Genomic DNA, 23,642 nt, shown 5'->3' with positions numbered 1-23,642 from the left:
AAGCCCAGGCTGGCCTCTGGGCTGCCAACCATGTGTGAAAAATAACTATAGTCCAAAGAGTAACAATGAGGAGGACCCCACTGATATTAATTAAACCAATACTTAATAAAAAGGTGATTTTGTGGTTTCACCTGCCCCTTATTTCTACTTTGTACACTTTACTAATTTTCCCTGCCAGAACAGAATTACTTTTAAAGGGACTTTCTCAGCATTTTAGGAGATTACATCATCTTGTTTTCTTTGAACACATCTTAATGATTAATTACATTAATTAACTGTTGTAATCATAATTACTAACCTTGAAGCTCATGGTCTTTTCCCATCTAATTGGCAGAGAAAATAGCCTTTTTCTGCTTTATGAGTACAATGTGTTTCTTAATGAAATTCCACAAAGTCAGATTTATGGCTGATCTGATTTTCATAAGAAAATCTACTTCTTTTCACTTGATTAAAAATATCATCTACTCCTCATACATATGCTGAAAACCTGACAAAGAAATGCAGCTGCCTGAGTGATTAAGCCCTAGTTTCTTTTCTCCCCGTATTTTTATTGTGCTTATTTTGCATTCTTACAGTTTGTCCTTTATTCATGTTGAGGGTCACTGACTTTAGGCAGGTCTCAGTGTCAGTTAGGCCACACTTGCGTAGTTCTGCCAGGATGGTAAATTTCTCATCTTTACAGTCCTGAAAAAAAAAAAAAAAGTCAAGTTATTTCACAGAAGACTAATTACAGAAGGTTTCCCTATAAAATTTTATCTCAATTCTGAAAAAATATTACTTTTTATGGAGAAGATACAGACTGTAGCAAATTCCAGAGCTTCCTTGACTGAAGATTCAATTTTTTCCTGTTTGAATTATTAGGAACAAGAAATGTAGAATCTGGATTTTACTGATTATATCAATACGGATGTCAAGATGGAAATTCATTTGCATATTTGGTGGTTTTATTAATGACAGCTTCTAATATTTTATTAAATTCTGTTGTAACTCTCATCTTTCTGTAGCTGGTATCAATGCTAGACAAAAATTTCTGATAAAATATGTTTTAGGTGAACAGTAACATATAACATTTTATTTCCTTTTACTGAATTGTGCAGATGGGGAAAAAGGAAAGCAAACAACAAACAGAAAAAGCCCCCAAAAGATCAAGACATTTCACCTATACATGTCTGTAATTAAATATTTTAAATATAATTAATTTCCAAATTTTCTATTTCTTTTATTTTTAAATGTTTAAAAACATCTAAAAGCTAAGTGAAATGCATCAATTAACTTGAAGTGTTTTTCTGTATTTAAACTCCATGAAAATGGAAAAAAGTCTGTTTTATAATCTTTATTTTTAAGAACAATTACCGTAGTTTTTAGAGTTGTACCATTTGGCCAAATACCTTAAAATAGAGTAACACAGCAAAAATTATGCAACCCAGTAAGCAAGCTGGATTAGTTGTACTAAAGGTTGCAAACCAAGCAAATTCTTAAAAAGATAGTGCTCTTCAATTACTCTCTCACAGAACTGGAAATTTTCCAGTGAGCACCACACACGGTTGCATGATCTCCTAATAATTAACGGATATTGTCAGTGAAATGGCAGTGTAGCAAACATCTGGCTAAGTGGCAGGGAATTTAATGATGTATGTCAGAAGTGCTAAGTCCCCTAAGTGTTTTCTTTCCATAAATCTATAAGGCTTTATGACCACCTGAGTCCCACCTTAGAGAGGACGTAGGTGCAGTCTCCGTGGTGATCATAGTGCTTCTTATCATATGTGGAAATGTGGGAACCTCCCACTACAGAGCATGTTCCTGGGCAGGACTTGTCTTGGCAGCTCCACTGGCCTCCAGTACAGGTACTGGAAGAACAAAGTTAGGTGAAATCAGTAACAGTGGTCCAGAACAAGAGGACATACAGTGCTGTTAGGTGCAGCTGCTTTGCTCTTGCTTTTCCCTTCGAGCTGTGGTTTAAGGTTTCCAAAACAGGTTTAAGAGTTCCCAAATTGCAGTGAACTTGTGATGCAACATATTAAAATCAATTTCTCTGGTAACCGTTCCCCTTGCTTATCTAATTGTTTTCCTTCTTCGGACAGGTGAACTCTCCAAAACAGGTTTTGGATAAATAATTGTGTGGATTTTTTCAGGTAACATAAAGCACAATGACAGGTTAAAATATCTTCCGGGAGTTTTTGGAGTTTTTTGGGGTTTTTTGTTTTGGTTTTTTTTTTAATACAAATGTATCATAAACTAATAAATAAGAAAAGGTAACTCCATATCTGCTCCTGACGCAGATTGTGTCTATTTTCAAAGCTGATGTGGTAGGGCACAGGTACAGGATTCATAATTGAGAAACTGAGCTTGTATTGTATCATCCCTTGCTTTCTCCAGAGAAAATAAATATTTGCAAATACATTAATGGCTACACCTTCATGCGCCTCAGAGAATTCCAAATGTTTGAACAAAATAAACAAAGAGGAAGCATTTAAATTAACTGGTGAGAAATCTAAACATTGTAAATCCTTGCTTTGATCACCATGAGATAGAGTGCAAAGCTAGTTATGGCTGTTGCTAAATAAAACAAATAATGTTCTTTAGGGGTCCTTTGGAAATGTAGCAGTCAATTAAATACACATATCAATTACCAATGGGGCAATTGCATATAATAAACTATTAAACCCATCAAATATATGAGAGGAAATAGTGAGTTAGAAAAGTAACAAAGGTTACCAGGTCTGGCAGGGCTCTGAAAAAGAAGCTCCTGTAGCATAGGTTTTGCCACTGTAAATACAGGAGCATTCCTGCTGGGGAATGCAGCCAGAATTGTTGATGTCATCAAATATAGTCCCTAAATTAAAAAAAACAAACAAACAAACAAACAAAAACAAAACAAAAAAAAAACACAAAAAAAAAACAAAAACAAAAAAACCAAACCAAAACAAACAAACAAAAAAAACTTGATCAATTAAAGAGGCATTTCCTATAAGTAATTTTATTTGTCACAAATCCTAAATATTTTCTTAGCAAGAGACCTGCAGTTGTTGTGAGTGGACACAGCAATGCTGAGGACAGCAGGACTATGTCAGTTTGCTGAGGGAAGGATTCAACCTTTGTATTCTTAAATTCCACCTGCTCCGAAAGAGGGACTTGTTGTAGCAGAGGTGGCTGGTTTAAAGATTGTTCTTTATCTGTTTGCTGTTCTTTTTTCCTGCTTTCGGAATATTGCACATATATTGGCAATTAATTCAGACATCTTTTCTCAGCTGACACATGACAAATACTTGTCACTGACAGATGTGAAAAATATAATTATATGAGGCTTAAATCCCATGGAACCTACCCAAGAACTTACCCTAGAGGTAAGCTCTTGCTCTTTGGGATCAGAGATGTGAGTACTTAAGGACTTGCCTGGGGGGCAGAAACAGCCATCAATGCAGTGTTCTTCACAAAACAGAGATCGCTCAGGATTCGTGCATGTATCAGCACAGGGGGAGTTGCACTCCTGGTACTGCATGTTGTAAGGACACTTCTTGGCTGAAATTTAAACGAAGAGATTTATTTTTTTTTCAGTCAAAAGTATTTCTAGTTCCCTATATATGTAAATATTTCTATCCATTTAAGTTTTTAAGCTAGATTAAAAAAAAAAAAAAAAAAAAAAAAAAAAAAAAAAAAAAAAACAACACCAAACTGCTATTGACCACTAGCTCTCAAAATTTGAAAGTTTAACCACCTAAATCCCTATTTCACAGTTGAAATGTGCATTTCATAACTCAGGTGCTGAATTGGCTCAATAAGTGCATTTCTGGGGACAGCGAGGTAACAACCTCAGAAAGCCAGCAAGGTCTGTTTCTACAGAAGGCTCCCTTCCCTGTGAACACCTGTACTGCTAGTGAAATGTAAGACTTAAATTCCTAAAGCTTTAGTATATTTGCATTTTGAGATACCATCAGAAGGACAAATAGCACCTCATGGGCTTTTGTTTTGGAGCAAATGCTGGTGACAGTATCAACAGTTACCCACCGTTCTCAAGTATATGTTTAAATCAATAGAAACTCATCACTATCAAGCAAGAGGAGATAAATAGGTGATTCGCCAGACATGCACCTGTGGAGATCCAATCAGCTAACTGAGAACAACAAATGCTGTAGCCACCGTGAGGAAAGGAAACAGGAATACGAGCAAGTAAGTATGCCTCATTCTTCCTTCTAGTTTCTCCTTTACTTGCTTCCTTCACTGCACTGGTTCATTACATTACACTTTCACCCTCGTTAGAGAATCCATATTAGTGTTTTGGTAGAGTTTAATTCAGGCTGCATTAAAATCCTCAGCTCTTTTGCTGAAGTCTTCACGCTGGAACTTACACATCAGAATTTTCTAAAGGATTCAATCTTGGACAGCCTGTAACTCCTCCTGCATCCTCAGCATGATTTGAGAGCTTGTTGTTAGTTACTGAGCATGAAGTAAGGCTGTCTCCAGTGATACTCACGGCACAGTTTTGAAGTTCTCCAGTCCAGGGGCTGCCCACCAGCATGAGCACACTGCCGGGAGTACTCAGCAAAGGTGTCACAGATGCATGAGCTGTTTTTAGATTCTGTAGAGTGGCACAAGTCGTCTTGGCAAGTCTTAATGTAATCTTTAACATCAACTAGGTCATTACACTCTGCAAATGCAGAGCTGGTCAAGGTTTTCTCGCATATGTCATCCTTTGGAGGAAAAAAAAATAGACAAGTCTCTGTAAATAGAAAAAAGTTGTTGGAGGGGAGTTGGTATTGTTATTTTTTGTAGTTATTATGTAACATAATCTTATCGCTTTCTTTAAGTTGTTGTTGTCTGAGGGCTTTTCCTATTGACCTGTGTGAAGTTGTAGAAGGGAACGGATAAATTTGAAAGAAAAATACAAGGATGGTTGGGATCCTTACGAGATTATCAGAGCAGTTATATGTTGGGATAGAAGTGGAGTCTTCACAGTGTTCTGTTGGCCCATCCATTTTCTGCATATTCCCAAACTGCAAGGCTGTCATCTTAATATCTGTAGAAAAAAAGTTTAATAATGAAGAACAGAGCTTTTTGTTCAAAGCAACTGCCCTTATCTTTTCTTTCCTCTCAAGAATCTGGGTCAAGGCTGGCCAAGACAGTTAGCTCCCTTAAATGTGATCATCACCCCTTCCATAGGAAGCACTACATCACTACCTCAATTTACTTTGTACATCATCCTGGAAAAAGCAAACATTGGAAAACAATTCTCAGTCTATTACATCTAGATGCACACTAAGATTTTTCCCAGAAAAATAACAAACTCTTTTCAGATGATATTAAGACCATTCAGGGCAGAGGAAAAAAAAAAAGATCTAAACAGGAATTTGGACAATGGAGATTGTTGTAAGACAAGGTTTAGGAAAATGTTAAAGCTGGGAATAGTTAAAAACGTAAGATCTTACAAAGATTATGCAAATCAGCAGGGAAATGTGGATATACTGATTTTGAGACAAAAATGAAACCAGAAATGTACTGTCTAGAAAGTATAATTACCTTTTGTTTTGTTGAATGTATTTCTATATTTAATTTTCTTATTAGTGAAAATCTGCTCATTTTTATGGAGTTACCTAATTAGTTTTACCAGCATGGTTTACAACAGTGGCATGCAAGAGATATGCAATCAGTTGTTAGCACCAGTACTATATTTACACTCAAAGCATTAACATACATAATCTGATCTCTCTACTACATTTTTTAAAAATAGAAATTGAATCATATAAACCATTTGACAGGATGGGAAATAGGAATGCTGATGATGTCAGAGCCTGTTGGAGATCCCATAAACCATTTTTTTTTAAATTTAGAACACTTACTGTTTGAAATGAACTCATTGTATATGGGAAAGCCGTTGAAGTCACCACAAAGTCCACAAGTCTGATTGGCATATTTCTCATTCAATTCCAGCTAAAATGATGAATAGTAATTTGATAGAAGTTAGTATAAATATTCTAAAGTATATTCAAGACTAGAGAAAACACTTGCACCTGCTGTCTCTTAGTATTTGTTGTCAGATCTGTGGAATGTTTTTTAGCAATTTAATTCAAACATGAAGGATAGAATAAAGACTCAGCTTAGATTTGATTGCAGAGTCCAAGCTATTGATACAATTGACACAGACTTCAAATTTCACTGTACTATCTATACTACTCTTAGTCACTTACTATTGATTCTTCAGGAAGAAAATCAAATCCACAGAAAAAATGAAGGCGTAGGAGAGGGCAATTCTGCTTAAAAATGTATGTGAAGGGGTAATTAGGCTCTATAATAATACCAATAGCTAATGATATAATGAAAGTGATTTTTTATCCTATTTTAAGCAGATGCCTGCTATCCACTCGGTATAGATCCGTGTAATTTTCTTTAGGACTACCTGGATACAAGCCTATCTTTACTAAAGAAGAATTGCCCATGTGTGAGATAAGAAGGCAGTAGCCACCCTCTAAACAGGTAGGGACAGGCTTTATCAAAGATTAGCTCTGTTCTCTGAAGGAGTAAACAGGTCCAGGAGCAGGTCTTACCAGAATGCTGTCTTTTTCATTCCACAATAACACAGCACCGATTTTGCTGCCAACTTTCACATAAATGCCGCTCTTCTCTATTGTAATACCAGATTGACTATATGGCAGTTCAACTCTGGGAAAAGGCAGAAAGAATGATAGTTAGCCTCTGATCCAAATGTTTGATAAGAAGAAGGGAAAGTCTTGTGGTGTCTGCCATCTGTAGGAATTCTAAAATAGTGTGTTTTTGGGAAAGAAAAGCAATTACAAAGTAAGATGGTCCAGCATTATCAAATATGGATCTAAATTTGGATCCAGCTTCTCAGAACATTTCATCCAAATTTTATTTTTGAGGCAATCCTTAAGGGAAGGATTTATTTTCTGTGATAGGAATTAATGGCATTTTACTCATTATTTTTGTTGGTAAAGGTGTCAGATCAATTAAAGAATATATAATTGTTTCTCCTCAAACACACCGAAGAGGTGTTATGAGTGGACTTACCTGTTGCCATCGACCACGACAGCATCTTTTGTTAGCTCGGCAACGACACCTTCGAGTTTCATGGTGATGCGGTTGATTGTCGGAGTGTTTGCCACCACTTCACGCCTAATCTGGATGTTGAAATCCTCATAGGGAGCGTTGCAGTGGGAGGCAAAAACGTAATTACAGAGCCCAGGGAAGGTGAATATGTCCCCGTCGAAGGTCTTGAAGTGGAAGTTGCCCCATGTGCTGCACACACGGCCATTGTGAGCAGAATTAGCAGCTGTGAATTAAAACTGGCTGTTAAAAATGACTTAAAATGCCCAGCCTCCATATGGGGAAAATCAACTTGTCCAAAGCTTCATTTTCTCATTAAATGTTTTTTGCCTGCCTACCTCCATTTGTTGTTTCCTATCTGAGCACTATACAGCCATGTATTCATTCACCACTCATATGTTACTCATACACCCTGAGTACAAATGGTCACAGTTATGTTCAGCTAAATTAGTCACCTTCATTTCAGCTAAGACAACAGTTTATTTCTAATCACCATGTTTCTCTTCTGAATTAGTCATGACTTCCTTTATCAGTACCTTTCCCCATTTATATTGAAGTCTTCTGTCTATACTCCTAAAACTGAACACTAACTGAATACATCTTGTTTCCTTTACTTACATGTTATTGCTAGATTTGTCAGCAGTGGTGGGATGATGTTCAAGTTAGCTGAAATTCTGAAAGAAGCTAGAATAGAAATAAGAAAGCAATCAAAAACTAGCATAACATTACCTAAATTAGCATGTAGGATAGGCCCAGGAAGGACTAGAGAGTTAAAGGAAACAATGTTAAGCCTGTTTTATTTTATACAGGTTAAAAGTAGATAATAAAATTTCAACTCAGGATATTTAGCTCATAAGAAATTGCTTTCAGCTGTGATGATCTGCATTTTTTACATGTTAACTTCCACCCTTTTATGAAACTATGCTGCATTAGAATATTGGAATTCTTCAGAGACATGGAAAAATACAAAGGGCTAAGCTGTACTAGATTAGCCTCTTACTGCTACAAAAGAATAGTTGCCTTCTCATTATATCTCCTCTTTCTAAGGAGGGAATAAAAACCTTGTCATCTTTTCTCTGTTTTATATTTTTCTATTAAGGGGCTGAAAACTCTTCAAAATGGCCACACCTTGGTTGTGCAGGTCAGACACAAATCATTACATGGTAAAAGTCGGCGAGGATGGGTTGTCATCTTGATTTCCTAACATTGGCCACTGATTTTACAGCAGGCCAAAGTGGTCTCACTTCCTTTTTTTAAAAGGAACCAAACATCACTTTGGTTTTATATGTACATGTTCCGGCAGATATGCATCCAGCCTCTACAAACACATCTGTTTTCTTAGTTAACTATGATTATACAAATACAGCCATACTGTGTAATGTGTGTGTGTGTACTTAGTAACTGGTGTCTAGGAAATATATTACTATTCTTAGAGAGAGATGTTAACACGTATTTCTTTTCATCTGGCACCACTGGCAATATGCTAAGGAGGGTTTTTTAAGGGATTTTTATTATTCAGTATGGATGTAGCAAATAAATACAAATATACAGTATAAATAAATGTACCATTTTGTTTCTGTAGAAGACCCCCAGAGTACTGGCTTCCTATTTGGAATCCAATCTGACCTCCTATAAAAGAAATGTGAAAAGCATATTAAGAGTAATATCCTGTACCTGAACTTTTAAAGCAAAGCATTTCACCAGGATCAAAGGACCCAGAAACAACTCTGTAAAACAAAGGGGAGAATCTCCTTTATCTTATCAGAGAAAATGAAACAGGCTCCTCAAGAAAGCTAAAATGTAATTATAGACAAGACACATTCTGTTACAAATACTCAACGTTTCTAATCCAAATAACAAATGTATTTAGTAATATGCTTTACAATATATTGCTATCCAAATAACATATATCTGCTTTATGTGTTTCTCTCAAAAATCACTGCAAGATATTCTAATGACTGGATAACACCCCTTGTTTCACTGCTGCACTAGATCTCAGTAATATGTGAAACAATTCAGGAGGAATTCACAAAATGCAGGCAAACCATTTATTAAAATTGATGTGTAGAAGCTAGGTTATAAGAAAAGGTATGGAAGTGGTTAAAAGAATCAAGGGGCTTCAAGCTTCATCCAATAATGGCTGCAGATATTTATGACAGTTTCTTTAGTGTCTAAGCATAGGGCCTTTTCTGAGGGAGCAGATGGGAAGCCTCGATCATGGATCTAGATTTGCTTTGCAGCTGGGTACAAGGAGGTACCTCTGAGGGACAATACAAAGGCCAGAACAGTAACCCAGAAATAACCTGATGGACCTGGTTTCCTGTTCTACCCATCTACTCACTCAAAGATTGTTCCAACTCACATCCTCTCTGCAGAAAACCTTAAGCATCATGTTATAAAGCTATTTGCTACAACACATGAAGCAACGACTTTTGAGATTTGATAAATATTCTCCGGAATGCTTTGATTCCTAGAAAAAGACTGACCCTGACCTCCTGGGGTGACATTCTAAGATCTTGGATTTTATAAGTAAATATATCAGGCATTTCCTGTAAAAGTTGAAGGGTTACAACTTTATTTTGTGAAGGACTGAATGCAGTCAGGGTATAATAACTGTGCTTGTAACAGATTGACTAATAGGTACCTTTAACCTGCCAAGTCTAAATCCTCACGGGATTAAAGTGGTGAAATGACTAATATCTGAATCCTTGTCTGGATTATGTGAATGAGCACTGCAGGTGTCTAGAGAATTTCTCGGTCAAAGCAGAACTGCCTATGGAGTTTGCCCTAAGTTAGGCCCCCTTTTTCCTTATACAATCGGTGAGAAGAGTTCACAAAGAGAACCCCAAGAGATTACTAGCATTGGTGCAGAGGGCTCTGGGCAACCCCACCATAGCTAGAAGTTGCTGCAGTGTATGCAGTTTCTTTCAGCTCTAAGCTTTTAATTCTTTTCTCATTTAACTTTGTGCTTGACCACTAGTGATGTGCAAAGAAGTAACATGGGACAGAGTTTAACCATTTTCCATTTCCTGCTCATCTCTGAGTATCATAGATAATAACATTAAGTAAATGTATTCACTTCATTATAATTTATACTGATTATAATTGATGAAAATATAATTGGTAAAAAAGTTGCTACAGATCAGGTAAGAGAAATACCTCTTTAACTCTACATAATAGGCTGAAGTTTGCTTTCACATTACACATCCATAGGAATCTCAGCAGGCATAGAATCTTAGAAGGTTTGTTTATTCTAGTGTGGGAACCTTTGTAACAGAGCAAAATAGATCTATATATGTATTTTGTTCTGTTAATTTTTCTCAAGGAAACAGCAGGAGCTTTTGTTTACTTAGCAAACACATCATTCCCAAGGAAATTCTACCTGCAGTGGTTTGTTTAGCAATTACACAATGCCACGTTGTTTACTATTATAAAAATAAGTATCTCTCAGTTGTAAGAAATTTACTATTTGATAATTTGGAAACAAACCTAATGATTAAGAATATTTGGATGCATCCTGCAAAGTCTATATCCAGGTGGTAATTATTGCTGTCACCAGTTTATAGAAGTTAATATTTGACACGATATATAAAGGCAGTCACACATTTGCAGAGATGGCATATGATGGGACCATTATTCTTTAGTCCGGATATTAGAAAATATTTTCCACAGGGTGTGTTTCAAATAAAGAGGTGTTTGCTGGGCACTGTCTAATCACACTCATTTTTCAAAACAGTTTATCAGATTAGCACTGCACAGGAGAAATAACTTTCTTGTTCCGTGAATGGCTGAAAACATTTCTGACTGACGTTGCGTAACTCCAAACAGAAGTTTATACTCTACGAGACTGTTGTGTTTTCAAACACAATATAGACCAACTGGCCAGTGATTTAGTGTTTATTTCCCAAACTATAAAGCAGCCTTAAATTATATTTGCACCTCTCAATGTTTTGAAAATGATATGCAAGATAAATTTACCTAGGCAATCTGCAGATTTTAAAATGTCATCTGAGAGGCCAGAAATTACTGTACATGAACAGGACTGACTTATCAAGCTTGTACTCCTGCAAGCAGCTCCAATTTGATTGGTTCCATCAACTTAAAAGGGTTATTCATATTAATAAAAACCGCCAAGACCAGCCCTGGTGGATATAATATTGACAGGTGAAAAAAACCCACCCAAAATAATGGACTGTGGTGTCACATAAATCTCCCTGTCCTGCTCACACTCACTATCTGTAATTTATATAAATATTTTGCACAGGATATTAGTATAATAATTAGTAATATAAATTAGTTACTGAAAATCCTTGCCATGTGAATAGTCCCTCCTTGTTTCTTTAGCAAAAGAAGTTGCAAGAAATGTTGAGAAATCTGGTGTTAGCCCCTGGTAGGTGACAAAATATTGAAAAAGATTGACCAGTGGTCTGATCTAGCAACTGGAAAATGTAGTGGTTTAGATATCATAACAACTATAACATTCATAATGAATTCTAATAGCAAATGCAACAGGAATAAAATGCTTTTGTAAAGCATATGGGACACTGAAAATCTGACATTTTAAGACATGAATAAGAGTTTTTTTGATTTTGATCTTCAAGGCTACTTTCCATATGTAGTTATATATAGAAGTTTACTCAATATTAAATTGGTCCAGTTAATAGACAGACATTTAAAATGAAAATATATAAAGAAATCAGCCATCAATTAGTATAGTTGTTTAAAATTTATTTCTAGGCCTAAACAGAGTATTTTTTTATTTTCCTAATAAAAAAGAAAATTTCTTACCTATTTGATGGATACAGCAAACTGCTAACAGGAAAGCCCATTCTGGTAGCAATATCCCCCTGCCAAACCCCATCTTAAGTGGAGTTTGGCACAAGGATGTTGGGTCTAAACTTGATCAGGACTGCTGTTCATCTGTGCTTTGTCGCTCTTATATAGTAGGTGACTTTGGCTTCAGTCCCAGATTGATTCAGAGAGTGTAGAAAGGTGAGGTTTGGGGGATTTTAGCTATTGAACAGGTAAACAGAGGATGCTCTTCCTTTCTCAGAAGCTGGCCATTATTTGCATTTTGGGAGGAGTAAATACATTTACGTATGTACATTTTAAAATTCTATCTAGTAAAGAAATGATTGCAAATAAAATGCAACTCCTCCTCCACAAATAACAGGTCCTGGAACAAATTTAATTTGGTGTTGCTTTACAGTTATGCAGATGGATGGCAAGTAACAGTTCCAAGTTTATCAGTACTATAATTGATGCCAGGCAACTCCTTGGCAAAAATCCCCACTGATTTCTGAAGTTTGTGGAATATTTCATATGTGAGGACCCAGCATCAAGAAGTCCCTCCGTGCTTGTTGGGGCAGCTAATAGTCTTGTAAAAAGAACAGAATAATAACCTTGAAGGGTGCTGCAGTCTCATGTGGCCACTCTGTATGCCATGGAAACCCCTCTGTGTGGCACTGACAGGCATTAGGCACCCAGCTGAGAAAGATTCACCCCCACCTCTCCTGCACTTGTTAGAGAGGGCCTTAAAACTTAAAATCTACTTTTCAATTCTCTGGTTTTGCCTTCCTGTAGAAAATATCAGGAGTAATTTCAGCCAGCCAGCCAGCCACTCTTGTACCAGCTTTCCAGGACTAAAAAGATTGATTATAGTCTGTGATCATCATTACATCGTTTCAGAATCATTCTTGTTTAATTCCGTTCACATCCACATAGCTATGAGAACTACAAATTAGTGAAACAGGCAATGAATCAAGGGTGTAAGGCTTGCCAGTAAAGGTTTAACAGACCTTTTTTTCCTGAACATTGACTTTTTGCAGTTTTACTTGGCAATCATTTCAAAAGCGGGAATAAATGCATACTACAATAAGCACAGACAGTATTTCTACTTCTTGTCACTTTGTCTTTTTTAGCTTGACATTGGAGGTAGGATGAGTTGCTCTGGGCAGATTTCTGTCTACTTCCTAGGTCAATAGATCTTACTTTAATAGTAAAAGATGGACAAAACTATTCAAAGTTACTGAAACAATTATTTTAAAACTGCTAGGTTTGGCAAAACAATTTCCAGTCCAGCACTTGGTATATACATCATTTTCCCTCAATTCACTCTCAGCTTTAGCGTCCTCACAGTTTTCCAGAGTGCAGGTAGCTGATGGATTTAAAAAATCTCCATCATAAAGAATGGAATGAAGGCTGCTGTTCTGTGGGGGATTTAGCCAGAGGGATCTGGGTGATATAATTTGGGGTGGGGGAGCCTCAGGAGTAAGGAGCAAAAAACGCACAAAAACTAGGATGTGTGGAGAGGCAGAAAGGAGTTTCTTTGGGTAAAATGGGACAGTTTTATCTTCTACATATCTGTAAGATTCAGTTTAGCAGTGTCTTCTTGTATTTATCATTTTTGCTGAAGCAGGGGAAGGACACAAATTTGGGAAGGTGTTCTAATTGTAAAATGGGATCACAGCCATAACTTAACTGCCTTGGACTCTTACCAAAATCCTACCCTGCAATTGTAAGTTTTAAAATATTTCCGTAAAAGAATAGGAGGGTATGATACAATATTCCATTCAGGTGTTACTGAATTGAATGACGTAATTTTCTTTCATTTTTTTCCAGTTGAGCCCCCTTTTCCACTTCTGTTTAGCTCTAAAGAGATCAGAGCCTCACATATTTAGTGCTATAAAATAAATTTAAAATAGTTTCTTTATGGAGTGTTATCTGGATTTGATTTCTGGATTGAAATCAGTGGAAGCTTTCTATGGCAATGTTGGGGTACTTAAGTAAACATTTTGGCCTGCTATAGCATGAAACATGTTCTCTGTCAAAATGTCCAGGATGTTTAATGAAGTTACATCTTCCTAATTCAGTAGTAAGCTGTTTACACACTCTAAATCTGTATCTTTATGCTTCAGCAAACCAGGAGAAAAGAAAATACTGCATTTCCTGCCCATAGAACATTGTTTTATTCTGTGCCAGTACTCATAATGAATATAAATTCATCTGTACATAGAGAAGGCAAATGATTTCTTGTTTACGTGACCAGTTAGCTGTATTAAACAAATATACTCTAGTCTCACTTGGACAATTAGACAAGCCACCCAACAAACTTGGCTTTCAGCAACCAACGTGCATATGCCTTTAGCAATAGGCTGTTTGTGATGGTTAGAAGGAGCAGAGCTTGCCTCCCTTCCCAGTTACACCCACCTGTGCACGAGGGGCATAACAGAAAGTCAGGATCTTCTTGTGCTGCTCTGAAACATTCGGAGAGAGTTTCTTGTTTTCCACTGGCTGTATAAGAGCAAGGGAATACTGATAAAGGGATGAGCTTTCTGAGGGTGCAGTCAATGCTTTTCATACTCATCTGGTAAAGGTGATGAAGACATCCATACCTAGGATGATCAGGAGTGTCACTGGGGTCAAGGCTGCTTTCTCCTTTGCCCTGTCTCTTTTACAGGGATTGTTGCTAAGCAGAGTGCTAATATCAGACACTTCCTTTTTCTTCTAAGACAGTTTTAAATTTTCACTCTAATAACTCTTTGTGACCAAAGCAATGTGGGTCAGACTTGAATATGTTATTCCATAAAACATTTAGCAGTGCACAGTGGTTGTTCAGAAGGCTGCCCCAGTTGTACTCAAAGGTGTCCTTCAAAAGGTATTGTCCAGGAATTTTGCTCAAACTGTTCCATGTTCGGGAGTTGCTATGATTGCTACTGCCCAGACTGAGATTTTTGATCTCTAGGGATGGTCAGACTTGTTCCAGTATTCAGCTTATTCAACCTTATAGCCTCTCTCTTCCTCTCCACTCCAAGGAGTGGATGAGATTGTTAATAACATTGACAGGTGCAGAAGAAATTCACAGAGTGATTAGGTTGGAAGAGACCTTCAAGATCATTGAGTCCAACCCAAATACAGGTCACTCTGTAAGGTGGCTTATGACATTTTGAAAGCTATCATGTTTGTTGTTTTGTTTTTGATGATTGCTAGGGGAAGCACATCTGTAGATTAAAGTATCACAAAAACTACAAGGGTTTAAGCAAACATGTTCACTGGTCACAAGAATTGCTTCAAGTGGTTCATGTAGATTAAAAAAAAGTAGTTCAAGGACTTCTCAGTTTCCCAGATAATACAGTGAAAAGAGATTACATAGGTAGGGAGGAGCAAGTTGTAGCGGGGAAAGACTCACCTACAGTTGTATGAGGCGAAAGAAGCCCCAGAAGCAAGTTTTGAAGTGCTTTAATAACAGAAACTTAGCAGCTGTTTTTACTGTTAATTTGTATCAGGAATACACCAAGGGACCACAGTTTTTTGTACTGGCTGGCACTAAACCAAAGCACTTTCATTTCCAGGAGGAAATTTTCAGGGAAATGTTGAAGGCATTATTTATTAATTTCTTGCATTTTTGTCTGTTTTTCTCAGTTTTAATGTGTGTAAAAACCAGAAGCTTATGTTGACATCTCAATATTAATTTCCATGGCAAGTAATTCAGGATAGATCTGTAGAGATGACAGACACCAGTCATTGGAAAGTTATTGGAAGTCATTGTAAATTAACTGTAACAGCTGAGGATATGGCTGACAAATACTCTTCTCTCATTTTGATCTCGTATCAAAAAACTGCACCAATGGATTGATCACTAAAAGTACTTCTTGTAACAGTCAATCAAATAATTCTGAGGATGGATATAGTATCTCCAATTTTACCTTTTTTCTTGGTTTCTTTCATGGAAGTAGGGGCAAAACCTGTGACATTGACTATACTGGTTTAATCTAAAATTTCAAATGCCAGATAAAATTCCAATATCATATATAATATAAATACCGTAATTACAAACTGAAAGTAGATCATATAACATGATGGTGGGAAAGGTAAGCATTCAGAATTTAGGTAGTGGTAGTGGTAAGGCTCTTAGTGAAAACCAAAATCATCAGCCTTCTGTGTTCCAATTACAGCTCCTCTAGAGTTAAGAACTTGTATCTCCTCACAAGTGTGAAAAACCAGAGACTGCTGGGACCCAGGTTTTGTGCCCGGTTTGGGTTTGTGCCCCGGCATTGTGCCTCAGATCTGTGAAGTCATTGCTTGCCATGTCAAGTGGCAAAATGAAAGAACTGGATTGGTCCGAGAAGAGCCCATTGTGGTGTGGAAAATAACGTAATGTAATGACAGCCTGCAATTAACGTCAACGAAGTTGGTATTAACTTAAGTAGAGGATCCGGCACACCCTTTCCCCAGGCTCTGTAGAGATTTAGTTGCTGTCCTTAGCTTGTCCTGCTGATAGCCTGAGTCTGATAGGCTCAGTCATTATTTCCTTCCATCAGTCTACAGGTTACTCCTCAGGGTTTTACTTTCCAGCCCTTCCCAGGGATTCACTCTCCACCTTTTCTTCCAATGCCCTGTTAATTTCTCCACAATAAATATGTGCACTGCCACTGTGGAAGAAAATGCTGGATGCTCTCTGGCCACGGGATCCTTTCCCTGGTTCTTAGAATAAATTATACAGTCTGGGTTTTTTTTAGTGTAACAGGTCGCACCACTTGAGAAATCTCATAGAGGTTTCTCCAGAGAAAACAAGGCTGAAAATCATGTGGAGAGAGAGTTAAACTCTAACAGTGGATGCAGATGAGCTCTGTGTTATATACTGTTATCACTTTTTACTTTGTTACAGTAATTTTAGAACCGGTTATGCAAGGTACTGTGGAATGTGGAAGAAAACTTTCTATGGAGATTAGATTGTCTAAATGGGAAAAAAAAAAGTGAGAGCTAAGAGCTGTAAAGGTTAGAAATAATGAAGTAACTTGCCTTGTTTTTCAGCAGAATTCGCCTATGTTCCTTAATTACAGAGTGACACCTTAAGTGCGCGGTTATATTAAAGCTTGTCTAGTTCCAACCCTCCTGCTATGGGACAGCTTCCACTAGGCCAGGTAGCTCAAAACCCCATCCAACCTGGTCTGAACACTTACAGGGATGGCACATCCACAGATTCCTTCAGCAACCAGTCCCAGTGTTTCACCACCCTCACAGTATGGAACTTCCCAATATCTCATCTAAACCTGCCCTCTTTCAGTTTGAAGCCATTCCCCCTTCTCCTATCTCTTTCTGCCCAAGTAAAAGTTCCCCTCCAGCTTTCTTGTAGGCCCAATTTGGGGACTGAAAGGCTTCTCTAAGGTCTCTCCAGAGCCTTCTCTTTTCCAGGCTGAAAACCCTTCTCAGTCTTTCTTGACAGGAGAGGTGCTCCAGTTCTCTGAATCATCTTTGTGGCTCTTCTCTTGACTCATTCCAACAGGTCCATGTTCTTCTTATGCTTCAGAGCTGGATGCAGTGCTCCAGATGAATCCCTTCCCTCGACCTACTGGCCACACTGCTTTTGATATGGCCTAGGATGCCATTGGCTTGACATCTGGAATGTCAAGCTTCTTATCTGCCAACACCCCAAGTCCTTCTCCTCAGAGCTGCTTTTGACGCATTCTCTGCCCAGAGATGTGGTGAGCCAGTTTTACCATGTTGAATGTACTTAAATTCACTGTTGAATTGGTTTTGTGTGGCAAGGCTTTCATAGCAGAGGGACTATAGGGTTGACTTCCCTCACATTCCATAGAGCCAATGCCAGCCAGCTCCAAGAGGCACTGCTGGCCAAAACTGGGCTTGTCAGTGATGGTGGTAATGACTCTGGGACAATGTATTTAGGAAGTGGAAATAAATTACTCCACAGAAGCACTGTAGCCAGAGGAGTGAGAATATGTGAAACAGCCCTGTGGGCAACCTGCAGGTTCACTGCAGAAGGAGGGGGAGAAAGTGCTCCAGGTGCCAGAGCAGAAATTCCCCTGCAGGCCATGGTGCAGCCCAGAGTGTGCCCCTGTATGTCCATGGAGGAGCAGAGATCCACTATGGAGGATCCCTATGGAGGACCCCACACCAGGGCAGGTGGATGTCCAAAGAAGGCTGTGGCCCTGTGGCAAACCTGTGCTGAGGAGTCTCCTGGCAGGACCTGTGGAAGCACACAGAGAGGAGCCCACACTGGGGGAGAGATGGGCACGTGGCATACAACCCAGCACAACAGGGCACTTCATTCAGCTGAAAGCACAACTTTTCCATTGTATATCATGTACATCCATTGCGTGAAAGCTGCTGGGTTTTTCACCTTCAGTGTTTGCTTGGTTCTCACAGTGTTAGGATGATGTTTATAGCTCTCATTTGGTTCATCTGGCAGGATTTCAGCTTTGTTTTCCTCTTCTGCTGAGTGCTGAATACACCTTTCTGGACTAATATCACCACCAATGCTTTCTTATATGTTTGGCATCTTGTTATCTGTTTGGCACTATTGTGGGTTTGCCTTGCCTATGCATCTTTTCTTTATTTTATAAAATGCTTATTTTGTTGTATACTAATAACATACATGAACCAAATCTGACCTTTTGAATCCTTGGTGGAAGATTTCAATACAGTTCATTTTTTTATTTTGTTTTTCTTCTACACAGGCTTGGCATAATTATTTTTTCTGTCCCAGTAATTGCATATACCCCCTCATTGTCATACTATGACATGAAATAACTCACACATGGATGCTAGATGTAGAAGGGGAAAGAAAAGAACCTAAAAGAGAGATTTTATTTTCTAACTCCACTATATATAGAATAGTAAAAGTGACAGTGGATTGCAGGGTGAAATTACCACCTCTTCAACCACACTGGTCAAACCAACAGTTCATCAATTCTCTCCACCCACAAAGAAGAATGCAAAACAATCATTGTTTATATGAATGGTGTGTGAGAAGTGCAGTAGAAATATGTAAACATCAGAAGGCATTGAAAACTTCTAGAACTTAAAACCTCAAAAGAACAAGGCAACACCCTCATTTTAATGACTTTTTAGTTTCCCAAACGAACCTTGAGTTTGTATTTGTATTTCCTTGCCTGTTTCAGAATCTGAATATATTTTGGTGTACTTTTCCTTGTGAGCCTTTCTCAGTGACACTTGATGAGTCACTTCTGCACATGTTCTTTGTAAAACTGTTCAGATTTGAGCATGCTCATCAGTGCTGCACATATCCTCAAAGCCTGATAGACTAAGATTGTGTCCATATTGGCAGGTAACTTTTAATTCAGTCTGAAGATTGCATGGGAGGTTCAGACTCTAAGAATTATAATTCTTATCTGCAAACTGAGTTTAGAGGCTCAGCTGAACTTCTGTCTGAGGAGCCAAGCTTATCATTCTGTATCTACTTGTCAGTGGATGTCCTGTCTCCAAAATTTCATCGCCCTTTTGTGCAAGATAATCCATTGTAAGTTTAATTATTTTTCTATAGTTTTGCAAAAAAATCATATGTGGTTTATGATTTATTGTTTCTCCCAGTTCTTGGGCACATGAATTGAAATAATTTATTTTACAGATGACATATTTGTGGCTTCAAATTTTTAGGAGGGAGCTTCTAGGTCTTTATACAAGTACTCATCTTTTAATACATCTAAATGCTGCAGTGCCAGCCTTTTACTACCAATTCTGTTTCCATCTTTGTTTTCCTAACTGATTTCTATTTAAATTTCAGAGATCCTCTTTAGTTGTTAAAAATCAGGAACAAGGAATCAGTGTTCTATTTTAATTCATTTTTTACATACTGTCATCTTCCATAAAATGCTTCCGAAAAGTAGGATTTTCTAAATGCCTAGGCATTGCCATGTACATAGGACATCACAAGAGCTGCCACTTCCATAAAAGAGAGGGACTGTGACCCTTGTGGCTGTGACTGTATTGCTCTGTTAAAATGCTTTCCTTATTTTATCTGTCAAACACTGGTAACTACCAGACATTGGCAAGAGAGCTTGGCCTGGTGCTGAGTACACCACCTGCTCTCTGAGGGTCTTCTGCAGACAGCAAACAGAATAAGAAGGGCGAAGCAGGAATAGGGGAAAGCAAGCTTCTGCTTTGCACAGATTGTGGCATCACCCTTTATTTTAAGACCAAGCAAGAATTACAGGACAGCAAAGTGCTGCCTGCCACTGCTGGGGTAAATAAAGCCGTTGAACTGATTTTCAAATCACTTATAAATCACTTAAACTACTTAGTAAACAAAATCTGATTATTTCTGCCTATGTCTGTGTATGAACATGGACAGGACACATTTCAAAGTAAGAATCTTGGTGTTTTTATTGACTGCACTGCTTGACTAATTTTAATTGCAACAAGAGGTTTCCAGAGCAATAGATCTGTACTGATTGCTGTTGTTATTATTTTACTGCTGAGGTGAGTTGCAATTTTAAGTATTGTTCTTTACAAACAGAAAGAATATGCAAAACAACTCACACTCGGTTTAAATTAATTGCCATTCTGCATATAGTATTTAGGGGCCAGTCAGAGAAGAATGTTGATGGATCTCAGGCAGTCAGTTTATTGTAGCTGAAATAAGTATTTAAACCTGTTAACTCTATTCTTTTGAGCATCTAAATAATGAGTAATATCAAGGTAGCTTATTAAATTGCATTGCATATAGAAGTGCTTGAAATTTCTATCATAATGGAAAAAGGAGGATACAAATCTTTTCATTACATTTTTCTTAGGGTATCCCATATCCATACTGCATACTACCCATAGCCGCAATGAGATAGCATAGCTCATTGTCTTTGTAGAGTATAATATTTTAATTCATATACCCTGTGCCTTGCACTAAGATGAAGTGATTTAAGCAACTTGTCATCCTCTACAACTCATCTCTTGATGGGGTAGGTAAAGCAGTAGAACTGTTTCACACCGCTTGCAACTCATTTGAAATACTTCGGAAACAAAAACTGGGCATTTCTGTTAAAGTCTGAGTCTGGATGTGGCTAGGACACAATTTACAGTAAGAATCTTGATGTATGATACAAGAAATGTTAACAGAAAAAGTATCAAAATAAATTTGCTCCAATTTAGAATCAAAGTAATCATGTGATCTCTAGCAGGAATCTGGTAGGACTTTTGTCTCTCACAGAGGTAGATATGGCAGTCTGCTGAGAGTCAGGAGTCCTTGGATTTGCTATCAGCTTCATGATGTAGAACGTAAAATTTCTCTGTCTGATTTTCATCTCTATCCTTGGCTAAATAATTTTATTATAAATGTCTCAAGAAGAAACTAACAAATTCTACATTTATATCCTATTCTGACAGAAAATCAATGCTGGTTGCTCCTAGACTAAAAAAAAAACTGATTATTGAGAATTGATAATTTCAAATGCAAACCCTTTCCCCCACATTCTGGTGTGCTGAGGGTAGGAATGGGCTCTTCTGCCTGCAGTGACTTTGTTATACCTTGACACTAGGAGCAAATTAAAGTACCTTTGATGTTGTCCTAATCTGAGCAAAGTAACTAATGCTCTCTTATTTCACTCATGGAAGAGAAGTATTTCACCTCTGGGGATTCTTTTATGTAATAGAACATAGTGTTAGATTAAAATAAACCCACCTTAATTGCAAGGGATAAGGTGGCCTCAAGCTCAGACCTTGCTGTATACACACCTGGACAATTCAGTGGGTTTTTCCATTTAGTGTTACTTATTTCCTAACAAAATCCTGTACATATCAAGATCAAAGACAAGTAAGACTTTGGGAAAGAATTTCCAGTTTGACCAGTCATGAAAGAATGGAATGAGCTCATTCTGTACATAAGAGACATTAGCTGTACCCAAAAAGACATCTGGCTCTAAAATTATTTACTAGGGTATTTGTGGATCAAATCTATATGAAAGTTCTGAATGGAGCAAAACCTTTGGCATATTATATTTTGAAACCAAAGAGAATTGAATAGAATGTCAAGAAACTCTCATGGTTGTTCTTTTGGGCGTACCCGCTAACTAGTCATTATTATAGCTAATATTTGCTCATAAAGTGAAAGGAACATAACTATATTTATGCATGTGAATTAGTCAGTTCTACACCAAAATTTATTTTAAAAATAATTTTCCTCAGACCATTTTTTATTCAAAGGCCCTTGAAAGTTAATGTGGGAAAGTTATTCCTATGGGCTTATAGGCAGGAAGATTATCTGAATTGATTTAATGAAGAATGCCTTGGGAGAAGAATTGTCATTGGATATTTTTTTTTTGTGGTCCAGAAATCCAGACAATGGAAGTCATGACAAAGTTCTATGGAAATTTATATTTTTCTTAAATTATGCTAATTTGCTAAAACATAAGAATTTGCAGTTGTATTTTAGTGATTAACCTCCTAACTCTCTTCTATCCTCTATTTTTCAGAGCTGGATAAGAATTTAATTTTCATAGAACATTTTTCACCTCCCACTGAAATCAATGATGAGACTTCTATGGGAGCTCATATAAATTTTATTAATCCTTTAATAATGCATACTTTGATAATGATTGTAGCCCTTCCCATGCTGCCTAAGTGGGCAAAGTGCTTCCTACCCCAAGGCAATGCATAATGCAATGCATAATCACAGCAGCTGAATGACTGCATATCTACTGCTATGAGTTAATATCTTGAACAAGCAGTTATACATTGGCTTGAACATAACTGACTCCATTTTTTATTTGCTCCTGAGTGTTTCTTATATCTTTACTTCATAGCACTGCCAGATGACATTACACATTTTTCCATGCAAAGACCCTCTTTCCAACTGCTATGACTGTGTCAAAATTTTAATTTCTTGGAATTTCTTTTCTAAAAACTTATATATCTTAAGTTGACACTTTGTAGATTTTTGATCCACTTCTGCCAAGTTTTATATGAAGGAGGAGGTGGAAATACTTCAGTGAAAATGTAGCAAGAGTATAAGTTGCTTGATATATCATTTAACAAATCAACATATTGCATCATCATGGAATTTGGTGGGGACTTGCTTATGTGTGAAAATCATGCCTTGTCAACTACACTTGAAAAACAAAACACTTTTCCATCAGAGCTGACCAGGAATCAAGTTGTTCATATGACGTTGCTGATGCCATCCCAGGGTATTACATTTAGCTCAGAGAGATCCTGGTATTTCTATTGTGCAGTAAAGCATTTAACGGATGCCAAATCAAACTCCTAGTCATTCTGTAATTCAGCAGGAAAGTAAACTAGACACTGGGAAACAGAATCAAATCCTTCTGATAAACATGTTTGCTTTGCTAATAAGTTTGAAGGCTTTTTTTACCCCAGCACTAGTGTAAGACAAGAACAGTAAGTTGATGTTGGTTTTAACCAGATGAGAACTCCTTCCACCCTGATTATTTAGTATAAGCATGACCACAAGTACAAGAGAGAAAATGTCCATCCAAACCAATATTCCATCTGTGGTCATGGCCAACAGAATGTCAAGGAAAGAGCTGAGCAGGCACAAAGTGATAATTCTGATGAATGCCATTGAATGCTGCACAAGCCTATGCTCAGGGGAGCTTGATGTGATTCCTTTGAGACCACCATCTCTATGGATTTCTTCTTGTTGGTTTTGTTGTTGTTGTATTGTTTGTTGTTACGAAGGGTATATGGATTATGGTTACTAAGAGATGATATAGATCATCTCTCAGTAGAGAAGAAGCAAACAAAGTGGAACTTGGAAGACCTATAACTTGTTTTAAAAGTTGCTTAAGACTGACCAATTTCATACTCTGTGACTT

At 37.4% G+C, this 23,642-nt stretch overlaps 1 protein-coding gene across 1 annotated transcript in view; it reads right to left on the bottom strand.

Moving 5' to 3' along the window:
* LOC137476590 (mucin-5B-like) overlaps positions 1–20,641 on the bottom strand; it is a 35,915-nt gene extending 15,274 nt beyond the window's left edge. Inside the window, exons 1-11 of the mRNA XM_068194955.1 lie at positions 20,638–20,641; positions 7,675–7,740; positions 7,021–7,282; positions 6,540–6,654; positions 5,835–5,925; positions 4,905–5,014; positions 4,472–4,688; positions 3,394–3,519; positions 2,716–2,833; positions 1,709–1,847; positions 574–684 (exon numbers count right to left, since the gene is read on the bottom strand). Of these exons, the coding sequence (XP_068051056.1) occupies positions 574–684; positions 1,709–1,847; positions 2,716–2,833; positions 3,394–3,519; positions 4,472–4,688; positions 4,905–5,014; positions 5,835–5,925; positions 6,540–6,654; positions 7,021–7,282; positions 7,675–7,740; positions 20,638–20,641 (1,359 nt within the window). The remainder of the gene's footprint in view (positions 1–573; positions 685–1,708; positions 1,848–2,715; positions 2,834–3,393; positions 3,520–4,471; positions 4,689–4,904; positions 5,015–5,834; positions 5,926–6,539; positions 6,655–7,020; positions 7,283–7,674; positions 7,741–20,637) is intronic.
* Positions 20,642–23,642: the final 3,001 nt, after the last annotated feature.

This window comes from Anomalospiza imberbis, chromosome 6, assembly GCF_031753505.1.
Source record: "Anomalospiza imberbis isolate Cuckoo-Finch-1a 21T00152 chromosome 6, ASM3175350v1, whole genome shotgun sequence".
Lineage (NCBI taxonomy): Eukaryota > Metazoa > Chordata > Aves > Passeriformes > Viduidae > Anomalospiza > Anomalospiza imberbis.
The sequence above is the reverse complement of the archived record's forward strand: the minus strand, read 5'-3'. Positions and strand labels throughout refer to the sequence as shown.